The following is a 20,518-nucleotide window of genomic DNA, read 5'->3' as shown; positions in this document are numbered from 1 at the left end:
TTTTGAAAAAATTAGATCTTTTTCTTTTTTCTTTTTTAATTTAATTTTATTTTTTTTTAATATGGGTATTTTGGATATACGTTGAGGACTGAAGATTTTTTTTCTCCATCATTCACCTGCGAAATCGACACGCAACGGTTCCTGGAATAACCGCTCCTTGTTTGAATTAAGTATGCAAGTTATTTGTGCGATGATGAATCAATGCATTTCTATGACTCACCGGAGAAATGTCGGATATTGATGTATGTAACGTGTTTTTTCCTTCCTTCTTGCTGCAAACATTTATAAATTTCATGTGTTATCTCTTCTCCAGAGTGCATGAAAATCAGTGTGGAGTTGGCAAGGACCAAGTCATCATCATTACAGTAACAGCATGACGACCGGTAAGTGGACTATCATTATTAGCATCGAGCAACTTATTCATCATAGTGTTTTTGTCTGTCAATGATTCGAATATGACTGATGGGTTTTAGAGTCGTGTAATGGATTCATAAATTTCTTTTGTATTGTCCTAAGTTTAAAAAGCCACTCGACTATGGATTAGCAAGGGAGGCGGGGTTTTCCCCTATTTGTTTTTGTTTGTTGCTTTTTTTTTTTTTTTTGGGGGGGGGGGGGGGTAGACAGTTTGATTATGCCGGTAACTGGAGGGAATTCTCTTCTAAAAAGTTCTGACTACTGTCTCATTACATTTACAGTTCTGTCGCTTACTCACTTAAAGCTGATGAGAAAAATGCGACATTCTTAAAACGTTAAAAGATGTTTGTTGTAAAAATCACCCCAACCTTGAACGAATTTCAAGAATGAATGAGTCATCGATGCTTTGTTGATTCAACATCATCGATCGTCATGGGAATATCTCTTGTTTCAGATTGGACTTCGATGCGAATGATTGCGTTCTTCAATGGACCGTGAATATTTCACCGGTTTGCATCAACCTCTTTAGTCAGCATGTGAGTTAGTCAGAGATGCTCGGTAGTTTTGGTTGGCGAAGCAAAAACAAATATATATGTAACTTGGAACCTTTAAATATATTAAAATTTATTTATGGTCTGGTATGCGTTTGAGTAAAACACTCACCTGGAAGCTCTGACAGTGGCGCTGCCATTTCCCCGGCCAGGCGGAGTTGTCGTACCAGTAAGGTCGCGGGTTCGAGCCCCCATCGCCGCGGAGTTTTAAAAAAAATTCTCTATTGTCTTCTGGCACTTTTCTACTCACTTCATTTCTTGTTGTTATCAATAATGAATATCTGAGTATCGGAATCTTCATTCATTCCAGAGCGTCATTGTGAGTTGTAACCACTAGCTGATCCAGTAGAATAATTTGCTTCCTTGAGCACTTCTAACAACAACTCACTTTTCACTTTCGTTTGCGTATCGTTGTCTTCTTTTGTGACAGAATTTTTTGGTCACTATCAGGTTTACGATGACTAGGCACAACCCCCCCCCCCCTCTTCATAGATAGAACGAAGTTGACGTCACTCAGGTCTTTGTTATCGTTTTTGCCATCGATGTTTATGAGTAATTCTCACTAAACTATTAACCAGACTATAAAAGTTCTGGTTACACATAGTTTTGTGTGCGGGTCCGTTATATTTCCGGATGGCAATGTTGCGAGTTTCTTGGCCAAGCGCACACTCTATAGATAGAATGAAGTTGACGTCACTCAGGTCTTTGTTATTGTTTGTTTGCCATCCATATTTATGAGTAATTTTCACTTAACTGTATTAACCAGACTATAAACGTTTAAGGTTACACCTAGTTTTGTGTGTTGGTCCTTTACACTTCCGGATGGCAATGTTGTGAGCTTCTGAGCACACACTATCTATATATAGTTCGAAGATGGCGTCACTCAGGTCTTCGTTATTGTTTTTTGCCATCCGCGTTTATGAGTAATGCTCACTGAACTGTATTAACCTGACTATAAACGTTCATGGATACACACAGTTTTGTGTGTTGGTCCGTTATACTTCCGGATGGCAATGTTAAGAGCTTCTTAGCCAAACGCATACTATCTTATGCCTTGCGCTTGTCTGAGAAACTCATAACATTGCCATTCAGAACTATTATAGATAGAATGCGCTTGGCCAAGGAGTTCACAACATTGCCATCCGGAAGTATAACGGACCAACACACAAACTCTGTGTAACCATGAACTTTTATAGTCTGGTGAATACAGTTTAGTGAGAACAACTCACAAACGCGGATGGCAAAAACAATAACAAAGGCCTGAGTGACGTCATCTGCATACTATCTATAACGGACCAACACACAAAACTATGTGTAGCCTTAAACGTTTTCGTCTGGATAATACAGTTTAGTGGGAATAACTCATAACACTGATGGCAAAAAAAAAAAAAAAAAAAAAAAAAAAGAAAGAAACCCAATAACAAAGCTCCGAGTGACTTTAGTTGGTCACGTTTTGAACAGCTCTCAAATCGTGTTAATTATGGAAAGTGGTTTTGTGGCTCAGAATCAATTTTTGTGCTGATTCTTCACCTCTCATGTCAGAGCTCTAAGAGATCAGTTTTTCTACGTGAGAAGTCTCAATTTGACGTCTGGCCTTTCAAAACAATCACAACATCATGACTCACCAGCTGCGTGGTGGGCAAATACTCTTACGACGTTGTAACTTTGTGGCACTGTCCTATTTTATTTTCATTCTGGCTAAACATGACGGAGTAGCCTTAGTGCCACAACTGAATTGGCATCAGCTTGCATTGTTTTTATTAGTCATAATATGAGAAAGAAAGATGATTGCTCCTTCCTTGCCCAGCTCGACGAGAATTTGTGTTAAGGAACTTTAGGTGGTGAATTTATTTACTCATTTATTTATTTTCATATTCATATAATATATATATATATATATATATATATATATATATATAATATATATATATATATATATAATATATATATATAAAATATATATATATATATATATATATATATTATATATATATATATTATATATATATATATATATATAATATATATATATATATATATATATATATATATATATATATATATATATATATATATTCATTTGTTTATTACTATCTTGGGGGGGGGGGGGGGGGGGCGAAGTGGCCGATGGTTAAGGAATTGCACTGCGACCCTAAAGGTGTCGGGTTCGAGCCCCGCTTAAGGACTTTCGTTTATTTTCCTTGGACAAGATTATTAACCCCGGATTTGCTCACTTTGGACAACGTGGGTGATTCCTGTTGACATCAGACGTCTTGTTTGACTGGTTATCTATAATTACTTCCTAAGTTGAGTGGCCATGTCACTGATCTGTGAATCTTTTATTTTTGATGCCCAATTAGGTCTTCGGGATGGTGTTAGACTATTTAGTTTGTATTATGTTTCTAAAATATAAATTTAGCTTTTCATTCTTATTGTTTGGTTTGGCTTTTTTTTTTTTTTTTTTTTTTTTTTTTGGGGGGGGGGGGGGGGAGGTGTTTGAAAGTTAATTTTAAAAACGTTTGAAAAATTATCGTAACATCTCCCGCTATAATTACTTTTAAGTCTTTGCTAACGTCTACAGTTAGAATCATGACTAATGACTACCATCTTTGGAAGAAAAAAACAAAACAGATATTGTCAAGTTAAAAAAAAAATATCGAAATTGCACGAGATGTCTTAACACTGGAAATTTATTCACAGTGAAGTCAAACGGTCGAGGCATCACAGTCCCGCTGTGTTGAATGCACGGTATTATTTTTTACTTCAATCTTCAGACGTGATTAGATATGCTATGTATATTTCCTCATTGTTGATAATTCAATCCAATCTATTCTATATTCCAGTCACACCTCCTATGATGGTAAACAAAATTGAAAGGGGCGATTAATGTCCATTTCCTCCCCCTCTCCACCCTTATGATACTCCACCTTTATTTCTTCATCACCTTTTTCTTTTTGCCTGACGATTGCCGTAACGTCCCTTTTGGCAGAATATTATTTATTTATTTAATTAATTTTATGCTTGTGACAATGCGCGCTTCAAACTCAGAACTTATGGTCTGGATGCTTGGGGCATGCTTGCGGGTATATTGGGTTAAAAGTTTGAAGAGGTTTATTTTGTTTTTTGATTACAATTAATTTATTGTATGGGAGATTGCTCTAATTATTAATACACTACCTCAACAACACCATCCTTATCACCATCATCATCATCATCATCGCCGTTAATATTGTTATCGTTGAAGTTCTAAAATTGTTTAGAAATTGAAAATTTAGTGAACATCATAATGTAAACCATTTCTGCCATATATTTAACATCACCCCCTTTTTTATTTATCGGACTCATGATCAAATATTATTGTCATCATTAACTTTTGTTTAACCGCCCATCTTATCATTATTCTTATCGCTGCGTGTGGATAACGGGTGAAAATTCATAATAGTTTGTGGCTGGCTAAACTTCTTTTGTCTGCGAGAAGTGAATAAAAAGAAAGCAGTCCAACACCGAATTCATCCGAATCGCCAGCACTACGATGCCGTGGTGGTATGGAACGGCAAAGGTTTGTATCCTGTGTCATTCATTGGCTGTGGTCATCGTTGTACGTGTAGGATGCGGCGGTGGAAAGCCTTTTGCGGTCTGATTATTATAGCTTCACATTCTTTTTATGCCCGTTTTTCGATGTTCAGTCGGTCCACATGCTTATCTTCTGGTTCATTGCTTGATTGATGGATTTATTTATTATTATTATTATTATTATTATTATTATTATTTTCATCAAAATCACTGTATTATTTCATTCACCCCCCCCCCCTCTTAATTAAATTAGATATAATTCAATGACGCTTATTGATTTATAAACTTGTTATCTTGTAGCTGGAATGGTTTCATGTCCATTGCTTGTCAAATGATTTTCTCCTTTTTACACACTGGTTTCATACGAGTACCTCTTCTTTCTCTCTCATCCCCTCTCTTCTCTCTCTCTCCTCTCCTCTCTCTCTCTCTCTCTCTCTCTCTCTCTCTCTCCTCTCTCTCTCTCTCTCTCTCTCCTCTCTTCTTCTTCCTTCAAATGCATCAGTTAATTTATTTATTATTTTTTTAAAATACACATTTCTGTTTTGACTGTTGTATGTTCACTATTATTTTCCCCTATTTGTTTTTTAATTATTTTTTTTTATTTATCTTCATACTTTTCATAAGCCTTTAGTGCCTCAAAACCACTTTAATAAGAAACAAAACAAAATCAAAAACATTTGCATTGTTATTTTGGTAGTCACGATTTTATTATGATTGAAGACAAAGTATTGCTTTGATGTTGAAGGCTTGTGATAAAACCAATCAATACCATCATCACCCTCACCCCCACCACTACCCTGCAGCTTATTGTTATCATTCCAGCACAGCGGTACATCATATCTCTATCTCTCTCTCTCTCTCTCTCTCTCTCTCTCTCTCTCTCTCTCTCTCTCTCTCTCTCCTCTCTCTCTCTCTCCTCTCCTCTCCCTCTCTCTTCCCTCTTCCCCCCCCCCTTCCCCTTTTCCGCCACTCAGCACCCATTAGCATTTATTCATGTTTACTGTAACGTGTGCCTATGCCTATCTATGCCACAAATGAGCATGCATTTTTTATGCGATTTTTTATTTATCTCCCCATCATTTTTCATCAACAACAGTAACTGTTTTGCATAGTATCATTGCTTTGGAACAAAAGGCAGAGCAAAACAATACCAGATGCCTATACATTATCTAGTCTCTTCACCATACTGACGGATTAGAAGAAAAAAATAAATTAAGCAATATAATTAAAAAATAGCATTTAGCTTGCAAATTTATTTATCTATTTCTTTGAATTTGTTCTATCTTCATTCCCACCTTGGTAAATTAAACAACCAAATCATTATTTTCGCTATGCTTTAGCATTATTTATGACAGGACAACATTTGTAATGGGTGAATCTTATTTGCATGAAGGAGGTTATCCTCTTCTATCGTCCTTCATCTGTCTTTTCCTTTCCTACGGCTTCTCTTCCTGGACAACTGAACTGAAATGAGACAGTTACCGAGGCACTGTTTGGAATTCTAAAGGAATGGAGGAGAGGATAATAATATCTCTCTCCTGTTGCATCTCCATTATTCACCGTCCTCTCCATCATTCCCCCTCCCCCTCTTTCTCGCTCGCTCGCTCGCTCTCGTACTGGCGTAAATTGAGAATTTATTAAATCTCATTTCTGATTGCAACCTCTGTCAGTAGCTCTAGTTTATATTTATATTTTTTTCTTTCCTTTCCCTGGGGTCTTCTAACCCTCCTTGGTTGGCGGAGAGATCTCTTCTGTTGTGTCTTCTATTAGCCTTAATCTCTTTTGTTCCTTTCACTGTTGCCATCTGTAATCTTTGTGTTCTGGATTGAGATTGCTCTTATTATTTTTTTTCTTCTTCTGCCTTGTCCTGGCGGGAATCCTTATTGAAAGGGAGGCAGTCAAACGTATTGTTCCTTTGATGATATATATATTTAGATAGATAGATATATAGATATATATCATACTTAGGAAGTGTATCTTCATTGTGTGATCCTTTGCAGACTTTGAGGCAATGTTAAAAAGCACACAAATGGATTGCTCTTGGAATCTTCCGCCCCGTTTTGAATCCGTCCACTTTGTCTTACTTTTTATTTTGTGATTTTAACCTCTACAACTTCCCCCAATCATCTCCCTTTTTCCTGTTGCTGTAATGACCCCAAAACTGTGGCAACTGCCGTAAACCCCTTGAAAGGCAATACAAACTTTCCTTTCTTTTTTCACTGATTTTTTCATTATCGTTTTTTTCTTTTCTTCTTTTTCTTTCTCTCTCTTTCTTTTCTTGCTCCCTTTTTATGAAATATACTTTTTTATAATTATTATAAATTTTAAAAGATTATTTGTGGTAACTGATATGCTTGGCATGCAAAGATCTTGCACGATTAGCTTATTTATGTGCTAAGATATGTCATAACCATTAGGCAAAATCATTTTGCTTTTTATAAAGAAATGGTGTTATTTTTTTTTAATTTTTCTTTAAAATTATTATTATTATTATTATTATTATTATTATTATTATTATTATTATTATTATTATTATTATTATTGTTTCCATTGGCTAAAATAAAAGATGATTTATTAAGATTTAGTTAAGTTCTGGATTAGAGCAAATAGTAAATTATTGTGGATGTAAGAAACAATGGCATCTATCTCTCTATTTAACTCTCTTAAAAATAGTGTGTATATAACTTCGTGATCCAGTAGTAATGATGAGAGAGAGAGAGAGAGAGAGAGAGAGAGAGAGAGAGAGAGAGAGAGAGAGAGAGAGAGAGAACAAATGATGAATCTTTAACATATTTCTTTGATTAGATTAATTTGTAATAGCATAAATAGCCCGTTCTGATTATATGATGGAAAGACCGAAGGTAGCAAGAATTACCACACAAATTACGAATAAACAAAAAGAAAATGTTTAAATAATAATAATAATAATGATAATGATGATGATAATTGTGGGATACCTGAGTACCCAAATATCAGTATTCGATTACGTTATTTCAAGAATAAAAAGAATCACTTCGATTCCAAAATGGCTGACTATTGTTGACGTTTTCTACTTAACAAATTATCATTAGCAATCTACAATACACTACAAATGGCAACGAGGATCTAGAACCCAGATAAGTGCAATAACGTTTACATGTATTTTCATTCTACCAAGCCATAAAACTATAATCTATTGACAGACAACTACCAACTATTGAGCTTGCATTCTCCAGTCTTGTACGTGTACATACCAATCCAACATGCCAAGACCCGACACCTTCAACGAAGGACTAGAGTCCTTCACAAACTATAAAGAAAGACTGGATGCGTTTTTTGTTGCAAACGACATTACCGAACAGAAACAAACAGCAACTCTGCTATCATCCATCGGGGCTAAAACGTACAACACACTACGATGTTTGACGTCACCCGACCTTCCCTTTAGTAAAAGTTACTAAGAACTTTGCAAACTGCTGTCCAACCATTACTGCCCCCCTCCACTTGAGATAGTTGAAAGATTCAAGTTTCATAAACGCAGTCAAGCGATGGACGAATCTCTTCCTGATTTTTTAGCATCCATAAAACGGTTGGCTGAACACTGCAAATTCGGAGACAATTTAAAAATGTCTCTGCGTGACAGATTTGTTTGCGGAATACGCGATGAAACCATACAAAAGAGACTCTTGCAAGAGCCAAATCTCACTTTAGAATCTGCAACAGCTTTGGCACTTGCAATGGAAACTGCCCAGCGAGATGCAGCGGAAATCCACACAACAACATCCGGCAAATCAACAGCTGATCTCAACATTATAAAAACAAATCAGCCTTTACCTACTAACAGAAGACATAACTCACAAACATACCCACCGTGCCAATCATGTGGGAAAAATAACCACAGGAGAGCCGACTGCTACCTCCGTGATGCAGTGTGTAAGTCGTGCAACAAAGGACACATTCAGAGAGTGTGTCAGGCCAGGAAGGGCAGCCAACAACAGAGGAGAGGAGGAGACAGAACCTCACAATCCCGACAAGTTCACGAGCTAGATGAAGACAATGTTTCCGAAGATAATTTTACACTGGAAATGTTTCACATGGAAGGAAACACACCAAAAATAAAGGTAGACTTGCAAATCAATAATATTCCTACAAAAATGGAAGTTGACACAGGATCTGCTGTTTCAGTGATGACGAAGAGGGACTTCACAAAAACATTCAAAACCTTCCCAAATTTGGAAAAGACAGCTGTTCGTCTGAAAACATACACAGGTGAAACCATTATTCCACTGGGAAAAATTTCAGTTCATGTAGAACTCAACAATCAGAAGAAAATACTGCCACTCCTTATACTTGACAAAGGCAGCAATCCTATTTTGGGAAGAAACTGGTTGGCCGCTATAAAACTGAACTGGCAGAGCATACATCAGATGACGACACCTAAAGATAGATTCAATACAGAAAAATTGAAAGCTCAGTTTCAAGATATATTTTCAGATGGAATTGGAAAAATAAAAGGAATAGAGGCAACACTTCATCTAAAAGAGGGAGCCCTTCCCAAATTCCACAAAGCCAGACCAGTGCCGTACGCCTTAAAACAAAAAGTTGAGAAAGAACTAGACAACTTAGAAGAACAAGGGATAATCACAAAAATTGCAACCTCGGATTGGGCCACACCCATCGTACCCGTATTGAAAAGCAATGGAACAGTGAGAATATGTGGTGACTTCAAGGTAACAGTCAACCCAGCACTTAACACAGAGCAATACACAATGCCAAAAATGGAAGACATGTTAGCTACTTTGGAACAAGGTCAAACATTCTCTAAAATTGATCTGAGACAAGCATACCTTCAGCTCCCTTTAGACAGCGCGTCACAAAAAGTAACAACAATCAACACGTCAAAAGGACTGTATTCCTTCAACCGTTTAGCGTTTGGTATTTCTTCGTCACCAGCAATTTGGCAAAAGACAATAGACACAATCCTCCAGGGAACACCCGGAGTTCAATGCAACCAAGATGACATGATAGTCACAGGGAAAACAAACGATGAACACTGGCAAAATCTGCTACTAGTCCTAGCTAGACTTCAAGAGTATGGACTGAAGGTCAATCTTGAAAAATGCCAATTCTTCCAAGACGAAGTTATCTTTTGCGGTGTCAAAATAACCAAAAATGGCTTGCACAAAACCGAAAACAAGGTCAAGGCCATCATCGACGCACCACAGCCAACAAACAAAACACAACTCAGATCATTCCTCGGGCTTGTAAATTATTACCACAAGTGGCTGGAAAATGTAGCTCAAATTGCGAAGCCACTGTACAATCTTCTACAGGATAACACAAAATTTGAATGGTCAACTGAAGCTGATCATGCTTTCATTCAAATAAAAACAATGATCGCTTCGGACAAAGTCCTCATGCGCTACGACCCCGATCGACCATTGCGACTCGCCTGTGACGCTTCACCATACGGCATCGGCTGCGTTCTCTCGCACATCACACCAGAAGGCGACGAAAGACCTATTGCATACGCCTCAAGAACCCTCAATAAGGCAGAACAGAATTACTCCCAACTAGACAGAGAAGCTCTAGCTATCACATGGGGTGTTAAAAAGTTCTTCAATTATGTATGTGGCAGGCACTTTACACTAATCACTGACCATCAGCCACTCAAATACATCTTCTCGCCCACAAAACCAGTCCCTGCAATGTCTGCAGCCAGACAACAGAGATATGCAATTTTCCTTTCAGCCTTCGACTACTCAATCGAATACAGGAACTCCAAGTCAAACGCTAATGCAGACGGATTTTCACGATTGCCTTTACCCACCACAAACTCAAGTCAAGAGGCCGATTCAGCAGATGAACTATTCTATACAGAAGTAATAGAGTCCTTACCAGTCAACGCAGCAAACGTTGCCAAAGAATCACGCCACGACAAAACACTGTCACAAGTCATACATTACGTCCAAACTGACAGATGGCCAAACACAGTCAACGAAGAACTGAAACCTTACTTCAACAAACAAAACGAACTGTCAGTGCAACAAAACTGTCTCTTTTGGGGATATAGACTCATCCCTCCACAAAAACTGCATGCAAAAATCTTAAGTGTTCTTCATGAAGGACACATTGGTATAGTCAAAATGAAAAACTTGGCTAGGGGATACTTCTGGTGGCCTGCTATTGACAAACAAATCGAGGCAACTACAAAAGGGTGCCCTGGTTGTGCTTCAGTTCAACCTGATCCACCGAAAGCTCCTCTTCACCCATGGCACTGGCCCGACAAGCCATGGCAAAGAATTCAAATAGACTTCGCGGGACCATTCATGGGATTAATGTTTCTAGTGGTCGTCGACGCCCATTCCAAATGGGCCGAAATAATACCGACATCCAACGCCACATCCATTTCAACAATCAATATATTGAGCAATCTTTTTGCAAGATTTGGTTTACCTGAACAGCTCGTATCTGACAACGGTGTGCAGTTCACATCCAATGAATTCAAATCCTTCACAAAGGTCAATGGAATCAAGCACACCCTTAGCACACCCTACCACCCAGCAACCAACGGGCTGGCTGAGCGAATGGTCCAAACTTTCAAACAAGCTATGAAAGCTTCAAAAGATGAGAAGGGTACCATCCATACCAAACTGGCAAGATTCCTGTTTGCTTATAGGAATGCACCACACACCACAACAAACGAGAGCCCAGCATCACTTATGTTTGGCAGACATCTGCGAACTCACCTAGACATCATTCGACCAAGCATTCATACAAGAGTATCTTCATGTCAAGACCGTCAGCTTCGTACTCACTCTTCTGCCAACACCAGGAACTTCGACAACGGAGACAACGTCCTGGTCCGAGACTACCGCGGACACCAACGTTGGCAACACGGCGTAATACATGCCCAAACGGGAACACGCACCTTTGAAGTCAAAACAGCTCCCGGAGCCATATGGAGACGACACTCCGACCAAATTGTTCACACAAACGCCCCTGCAATCACAAGCAAACCAGCACCGGCACCACTATTGGACATCGTCCCAAACTTCAGAACGACAGAGATACCAACCATGGTTCAAACAACCCCAGCGAATGACCGAGATCCAAATTCTACGCGGTCACAGGTCGAGGTCCCGCCCTCACCACATAGAGAATTCCCAAATTCTCTAAGTCTCTCTGACAACATGTCACAGAGAACGCAATCTCAAAACAATCACAACACTACAAGTGCACCTTACACTACGAGAAGTGGTCGCAACGTGAGAAAACCAAACAAATTCACACTGTAGGCAGGGCCATTTATAAGCCTTAAGCTTCGACTATAATATTGGAAGAAATATTTGTGACGTTGCGACCACAAACATAAAAACACTTTGCATCTACACAGCCGCACGAAGTAGACACTAGTTAAGACTATTAGAGTCCATTACTGTGTTTTCTTTTATCATTATGAACTGTTGACCACTTCAACTAGTTTAGTACTACACAGAAGAAACACTTTTTCTTACTCATCATTGATATATGAGATAATTTTTTTTTTCCCTCGTATGCAAACATTATTTTATTTTTTTTTCTCATTTACTTAATTAATCATTTAAGCTGTATAAAACAAATGTAAGAATGAATGAACCATTATGTAAACCAAAACGAGCGAAAGTATAATAGCTCTTTTTTTTTTTACATCATCTAATTTTTTTTTAAGGGGGAGATTGTGGGATACCTGAGTACCCAAATATCAGTATTCGATTACGTTATTTCAAGAATAAAAAGAATCACTTCGATTCCAAAATGGCTGACTATTGTTGACGTTTTCTACTTAACAAATTATCATTAGCAATCTACAATACACTACAATAATAATAATAATAACAACAATAAAAATAGCGATGAAAATAATAGTAATTGATGATGATGATGATGGATGATGCTTATTATTATACATTTTGCCAGTCTCAGAAGAAAGTTGCTTGTCAAAATCTTCATCAGTGTTGAAGACTTGATGCCATGATTACAATTGTTGTGATAATACAACCGCTGCATCCCTGAAGGTCTTTATGCCATGATTACAATTGTTGTGATAATACAACCGCTGCATACCTGAAGGTCTTTATGCCATGATTACAATTGTTGTGATAATACAACCGCTGCATCCCTGAAGGTCTTTATGCCATGATTACAATTGTTGTGATAATACAACCACTGTATACCTGAAGGTCTTTATAAAGTGATATTTATCCGCTTTATCATTGAAGTCATCTGCTACCCTTTTAAGAATTATTATTCTTCCATTATTCAAATTTATTTAAAATGGTAACGACTACCTTGTTTAACTACATGAATTTTAAAACAGAAAACGCCAATCTTATAATGCATTTTAAGGATATAGACTAAATTGACCATTGTTTCATTTCAGTCTACATAATGATCAATTTTAAAACAGAAAACGCCAATCTTATAATGCATTTTAAGGATATAGACTAAATTGACCATTGTTTCATTTCAGTATACATAATGATCAATTTTAAAACAGAAAACGCCAATCTTATAATGCATTTTAAGGATATAGACTAAATTGTCCATTGTTTCATTTCAGTGTACATAATGATCAATTTTAAAACAGAAAACGCCAATCTTATAATGCATTTTAAGGATATAGACTAAATTGACCATTGTTTCATTTCAGTATACATAATGATCAATTTTAAAACAGAAAACGCCAATCTTATAATGCATTTTAAGGATATAGACTAAATTGTCCATTGTTTCATTTCAGTGTACATAATGATCAATTTTAAAACATGTCATGAATTCGATCTACTGTGATTGTTGTATGTTATGCTTGCTCTCTAAAGCAGAGCTTAAGCATCATTAAAAGTCAACTGTTTAGATAACAGTGGTGATTATCATCATCATCTCTCTTTTTTTGTCAGTCGTTTATAACAATGATATTATTGTTTTTACCAACGTTATTTTACTTATTCGATTGAAAAAGAAGTATTTATCAAATCATATACTGTCCTTTATTTGCGATTGATGATAGAAAACAAGAAAACCAAGGGCAGCATCAGTTTTGATGTCATCCTCAAGCCCGCTGCTGCGGAATCCCCCAAACCCTTGTTGCCAGCCTCTCCTCGCAATAAGATGCAGAAAGAATTGTCCGAAGAAAAGATTGCCATGAAGTTGAAGAAGGCAGAGCAGAGGAGAAGTGTAAGTATTCATTAATGTATATTGTTAGACTGTATATTGTTTAAAGAGTAAATGGGAGACCCTTATATTTCTTTGTTTTTATTTATTGATATTTTATAATGATTTCATCGTGTATTTTTCTTGATGTGTATAGTCTTTGAGCAGATCCAGACGAAACACCTGGATAAACTGCCCTGGATCTTTTTATTTTCTCTACATGATTTAGTTCTCTTGTCTTACACTCTTGCTAGCCGGGCTAAACTTTGAATCTCCTCCTGTTTTTGTACCATTAAACTGATATTAGCAATTGCTTTCCATCCTGCTACCCAATCAGATGGATTGAGAGAGAGAGAGAGAGAGAGAGAGAGGAGAGAGAGAGAGAGAGAGAGAGAGAGAGAGAGAGAGAGAGAGAGAGAGAGAGGGGGGGGGTGTCGATCATGACTGCACCAGGAATCAATGAGACATTTGCTCTACCACTGAATACTGGGACCCTTTCTCTCTCTTGAATATTCCATTATTTTCTTTTTTGTACTGGTGTTAAAATGATCTGCAAACTTTAAAAAAACTCAATGGCTGGTGTTTGATTTTTACATTAAGGAATTCCATTAATAGTGGGGGAAATGAAATGGTGGCTATCATTAGATAGATGTTCATCGTCCGGGAAGTTACTCTATAAATAGCTTTTTAGAACTCAATTTTCATCTTTAAGGCCAAATGATTTCATGAAAATGGGGATATGTCTGAGTTTTTACATTCCGATGCATGATAGAATATTTATTCTGTTTTGAATTCTAAAAGCTTATAGAACAAGAGCGCATGGAACAGTTAGCCAAAGAACGTCAGAAGGCAATTGAGGTGATCACCAAGGCACAGTCTGAGAGTCAAGAATTTTCCAAGAAGACCGAAGAGAAATTGAAGCGTTCCATGGAGACCAGAAGGGAGAACAGAGAGACACAAATCAGAGCCTTGCAGGAGCGTCTGCGGGAACATGTGAGTTGTGGTTTTCTCATCAAGCAACACAGCAATTTGTAGACAATTCAAAATCATTTTTGTTGTAGTTATACTCAACCCCCCTAGGGCATTCCCCTGTGTGTATTGTAGTTTAGGTTTATATTACTCAATGAGTAGTATTTTCTAGAACGGGGTTGAGTTAATCTAAGAATAATTTTCGTAAAATCCTTATAAAGGACTGAATTGGTGAACTGTATTTTTTTTTTTAAAATTGGTACAGTAATTACTGTACAATGAATGCTTAAAAAATAAAAATAAACTGGTTTCAGGGTCTTTATTTGCATTGTAAATTATTCATTCATTCATATGTGCCTTTAAGGCAAGAAGGCAAGACCATTGCGTTTGGAGTCCTCTACATCGTTGAGTCGCATACTTGTAATGTGATTGGTCCAGTTTATGGATATTAATTTTCATTATTGTCAAATTGTAGTTGCTGCAATGTCTGGAATATGATTAAAGGTAATTGTGTTAAAATGATATAGTTTAGTCACTCCTGATTGTGGTTTGGTTTATTTATTTATTCTTTTATTCTTTTTTATTGATAAGTTTCAGTTTGTATTGTGATTGTCATTTAATTTTTGTGTCCAAAAAAAAAAAAATCTCTTTCTCGCTTCATTACACATATACACTCAAAAAAAATTCTCTTTCTCCCTTCATTTTCCTCATTCATTTTATCATCACAATGCAGTATATTATATGACAGGTGAGGGAATGGTGAAAGTTAAAAAATGATAATGATAAAGCAGGATTTGTCAGTTTGACCAATAAGGAACTTTTCTGATTTTATTTTCTTTATTTTTTAATCTGTTCTAAATTTGCGTCAATTTGGCTTTAAGTTGGTACTCTCTAACCTTTTTTTTCCCTTTCGAATATTTTCTTTACTTTCTGTGGTACCAGTCGGTAAAGGTGCATGACGTTCAGAAGGCAGGAATGGAGATGGTGAAGCAATTCGAGGAAAAAGCAGAGAAGAAACTAACACAAAAAATGGGAACTTATGAAGAGAACAGGAAGAGTCAGTTGTGCAATATGCTCTCTAAGTTGCAAGACCATGTAAGTTTGAACCTTGTACCACTTTCCTCTCCTGCATAATGTTATTAAATCTAATAATTTGAAATAATACAACTGAGTTAGTACACTTTCACCCTCTCTACCCTGGCACATCCCAAATTGTCACTGTTTGATTTTGATTTTGTTACATGATTTATCCATTCTCTTTTTAGTTAATTTTATTTTGGTTATCGTATCATGTAAAATTTTCTTTGGTCGATTACCTCATCTAGCTGTGAGCTTTTGTTTTGTTTTGTTTTGTTTTGTTTTTACATTTTGTTTTTAAAATATTTTTTTCTTTATTTTGTACTGCCTTTAATTTGCTCCTTTGACTTCAGCTCTTTTGTCTCTTGTCATGGTGAAATGATTAATGGTTGTTTCAGTTTTTTGCTCTGGGTGGGGATCCTGACCTCCCATAGCGGGCAGGGAGGTACATACTATGTCTTCTATCCCCCTATGTCTGTTTTCCAATCCAGCATGCTTTCTGTCTTTGTCTTGGAATGAGATTACTTGGTTTTGTCCTGGCCCTGGCCAGATACCTTGACTGGGAGGGAAACAGTCAAATGTATAGTTAGTTTTGGGAGATGATATTTTTTTCCTTGTAAATCTCTGTTATGTACTCTATTATGTTTTATTTATGTATTATATATGATTTGTTAACATTTGAGTGTATTCCTCTTAGTGGGGACCTGTGCTTGGGTCTGGATGAGACTTTTAGGTGATCTCTATTTAAGTACACTGATGGTGTGCTCTTGGAATCTACATCTGGTTTCCTTTCGAACAATTCCCTTTGTCTGCTTATTCTTGGATGCTTTAATTGTAATTCTTGACATTTTTTAATATCCCATTTTTTTCCCTTTTTACTGGCGCTGATATGACCTCAATGTGTTGCAAGCGCCGTAAAACCCTTAAAAACAAAAACAAAGTATTTTGCTGGAAAGCGGATATTGTGAACGTAAAGGATTTTTCTGGGATTACTTGGTGGGGGTTTAGGTGAGAGGTGCAGCTAGCGGTACGACACTCGTCTTCGGACGGGAAGGTCCTGGGTTTGATTTTGCTCTGAGCAGCGCATAGTTAATTTCTTGGAAAAGGCTCTTTCCTCACATTTTCTCATCATATGCAGGTGTAAAATGAATACAGGGCTGTTAACGGTGTTGTCTCCAGTCCGAAAAAAAATAGTAATATTGCTTAGCAGGGGTCATGTTTCGTCATTCGTGTTAAATGTTACTGTTGGCTAGGGACCACTTGTAATGTGCTTTGAGCAAGTTTCATGGATATTGTGCTATATTTACATAGTGCAATATTTATGGCTTTTTGAAAGAACTTTTAATTTATTTCCAGCATTTAGATCACCTCAATACCATTTTGAGGCAATAGGTTACATTTCAAAATAAGTTTCAGGCGTTTTGACGTTATTGGAAGTGGATTTCATGCATTTTTGACCTAACCTACTTGCCCCCACAGGTCAAGCTCAAGAGGTACTTTTTATAGTTTCGTCGTTATCAATAAGTGATTTTCATTCAAGATAGTTGGTATGGTGTCAATTTGAGCAAAGGGAGTTGTGTGAATTTATGTTCTATCCCTGCAGATGATTATATTTTTATGTTTTGTTGTGTTGTCTTTTTTATGTCAACCCATGTATCAATTTCAACTTAAGCTTTAGGCTGATACAGTTGTGTCAACCTTACATAAAATGCGTAATTTTATGGATTTTCATTCATTGTACACATTTTGCTGAGGATTGCACACATAATTAAATTTAAATTATATAAGCTTTTTTTTTAGTGTTCATACACTTTTTTGGTGTACTTAAACACTATCTGTTTCTTGACCCAAAAGTTCATGAAGTTCAATATAATATTGTCTGGCTGGGTCATATCAGATTTATACATCGATCTTGAAGTTGATACCTTTTATATAGTCTATAATGTGTAAGCTTATTCATTAGTTTCAATAATGATTATCTTATTTGCTAATATGGTAGTAGTAGTAGTAGCGTATGGCTACACCTCCAAATGTATTTCGTCAACCCATCTTCTAAAGTCTTCCTCCACCCTAAGGATGGTTTCGTAGCCACCTTCAAGTTTAGTGACTGGACAGTGGAGGACGATGGTCTCTGGGGCTGCCTGACATTTCTGGCAGGTATCACTGTTTCTAAGTTTCCATCTGCACATATTTGATGCAGTTCTGCCATGTCCAGTTAAGAGGCGGTTTGTGGAAATCCAGTATTTCCTGGCGTTATTGAATGCAGGCACTCTTTTGGTTGGATCTTTAATGATGTTCCCTCCTTTTGGTGTTTCCCTGTTCCACATTTCTCTCCAGTTTTCCTCCACACTGGTCTGCCATTTTTGTTAGGTGGAAATAATATGGTAATTACCCATTATCAGATTTAGTGCTAATTATTGTTTTTGCAGAATTGTACGCATTTTTTCAAAATTTTACTCATTTAAGCTCTCCGTTGTACACATTTACATGGACTAGGTTGGCAGCACTGCTTACAAAATGACTGCTAAAACTCAACCTTCAATATTTACTTTTTTTCTTATATTAAACTAATAATATTTCACCGTATCTTCTTTAAACTGAAATGATCTCAACATTTCATCTTGAACAGCGGGTGGTTGGATGGGAGCATCACCCTTGAATCATATACCTATGATGTTCGCATTGTACATCATATGATGCGTTCTCTTCTCTTTACAACCTATCCTGCTTTTTGGTTTTGATTGTATTTTAAGGGTATATCTTTTTTTCTGTAAATCTCCTGCCTGTTTGTTCTTGGTTATTATATAATTAGCTTATGATATTGTTAGTTATGATTTTGATTTACATTTGTATATTTTTTTTAAAATTGCTTGTTTTTTTGTTTCAGCGGTCTCTCATATAACCTCAATTGTGTTGGAAGAGACCTAAAGCAACAAACAAAAATCATCTTGAACAATTATTTGAAAACAGCGCTGTGTCCCGTATTATTCACTTTCTAATAAAAGGACTTTTCCATAGTTTCATACGTGTTCTGACAATATAACTTAAATTGGATTATTGCCTTCCGTGATAATTTAAATAGTAGTAGTATGGCTACATCACAACGCAGGAAGTCTCCAGTCAATCTTTATATTCTTCACCGCGGCTGAGGACAGCTTCAAAACTTCCCACTAATCTCGTCACAGAACAGTGCAGGTTATGTGGTTTGCTGTTTCTGGCATTTCTGACAGTGGTGAAGTCGGCTGACTCCCTCAAACCTCACCAATGCATGTTTGCATCAGTCCTGTATAATTGGGCTATATTAAGGACAAGAGGGCCATCCTCTCATTTCTCTCTCACTTTCCTTTAAATGTCCAAGCCAGGTTTTGTTCTGAAAATGATGTCACTGTATCATGTCAACTTAAAAAATGATGATCTTTAAATAAATGGTCAATATAGTAAAACAAACCAAAACAGCAGAGTAATTTTCGGAAAAAACTTGTTGTTTTCGCCGGATAACCATTTGTCCTTGAAATTGCCAATTTGATGGTATGTGGTATTTCAATTACATAAAACGTCATCTGTTAATTGAGCATAAACTTTGTTGAGACTCAACAGAAAGAAAATCTTGAAGCATTCACTAGGACAAACTAATAATCACTTAACTTGTTGTAAAGTTTACAGAGAATGTTCTGCAAAGTCCAACAGCAGCAATACTTAACATGGTGGACGAGACATGTTAGGCGCTACTTCAATGTTTTCGACAGAGACAACGCTATTAATGGCAAGGTACTTATTTCACACGGTGAGAGAATGTGAGTGAAGAGCCTTTTTCAAGGGCCCAACTTTGCACCGCTCAGAGTGAGACTCAAACCCAGGACCTATCAGACAAACGGCAAGGGTCATACCACTAGGACTCAAAGCGGTATAAGTCATTTAAATTTATTTTTTGTAAATGGTTAAGCAGATTTGTAATGTTATGGCAATTGTTTCATAATATAGCTGATATTCCACTGATCTTTGCCGCATGACATCAAGAGTTGTAAAGGAATTCAAGGATTCGTGGGCATTGGTGGCTGCAAATTGAATCACCATTCTTAAAAAATAAGCAATGTCTATATCAACTTATAATTATCAATGAAAATGAATTTATTAGTATATAAATTATTTGATTGTTATTTTTTTTATAAATGAATACATTTCACCAGGCCAACCACATAAACGAGGTTTGTGTTGCCAGTGAGAATCGAGGTGCCAACACAGATGAACTGCAAGAACAACTGGTTCAGAAGATGGAGAACGCACTTAAAAACAGGGAAGAGCAGTTGAGACAAATTCAAGACAGACTTGCTGAACATGTAAGTAGAATGCACATTTCTCAAGATAACACTTTGGGGGCTTAGGTTGAAATCTCATACACATAGTTATCCATGTTCCATCAGTTAGAAAAGTTGTGTAATGGTTATGATTCTTGATTTTTTTTCTTTCTGGCTTAAAGATCCTTGGTTCTGAAAATAAACGTGAAGAGAAGTACTGTGTTAGTCTCAGAATGTTCTTATTTATATTCCATTGCACTCGGGACCTTTACCAAATGGAAATTAAATTTTGTCGATTACACCAGATGGCAGAACCAAAATAGTTAAATCGGCCAATTTATTATTTTTTTTAAAGATCATTCAGCAGAAAGATGTTAAGCTACCTCAGCTCTGCCAACCTTTTGTAGTTTTAATTTGCACCTTTCAACACATTTGTAGTTTGAATTCTGGGTGGGGTTCCTGACCTCC

At 36.8% G+C, this 20,518-nt stretch overlaps 1 protein-coding gene across 6 annotated transcripts in view; it reads left to right on the top strand.

The window, feature by feature from the left end:
• The window catches only part of LOC144966369 (stathmin-like), a 76,688-nt gene that overhangs the window by 51,368 nt on the left and 4,802 nt on the right, over nt 1-20,518 (top strand). For 2 of the 6 annotated variants that reach the window (XM_078902731.1, XM_078902720.1), the window contains exons 2-7: nt 314-383; nt 4,408-4,524; nt 13,567-13,733; nt 14,511-14,702; nt 15,621-15,773; nt 19,943-20,092. In XM_078902731.1, the coding sequence (XP_078758857.1) occupies nt 374-383; nt 4,408-4,524; nt 13,567-13,733; nt 14,511-14,702; nt 15,621-15,773; nt 19,943-20,092 (789 nt within the window). In that variant the 5' untranslated portion in view covers nt 314-373. The remainder of the gene's footprint in view (nt 1-313; nt 384-4,407; nt 4,525-13,566; nt 13,734-14,510; nt 14,703-15,620; nt 15,774-19,942; nt 20,093-20,518) is intronic. The other 4 variants (XM_078902742.1, XM_078902752.1, XM_078902770.1 and 1 more) reach the window with 2 other exon arrangements.

Source organism: Berghia stephanieae, chromosome 1, assembly GCF_034508935.2.
Source record: "Berghia stephanieae isolate SIO BIC M18660-M18661 chromosome 1, UCSD_Bste_1.3, whole genome shotgun sequence".
Classification (NCBI taxonomy): Eukaryota; Metazoa; Mollusca; class Gastropoda; order Nudibranchia; family Aeolidiidae; genus Berghia; species Berghia stephanieae.
The sequence above is the reverse complement of the archived record's forward strand: the minus strand, read 5'-3'. Positions and strand labels throughout refer to the sequence as shown.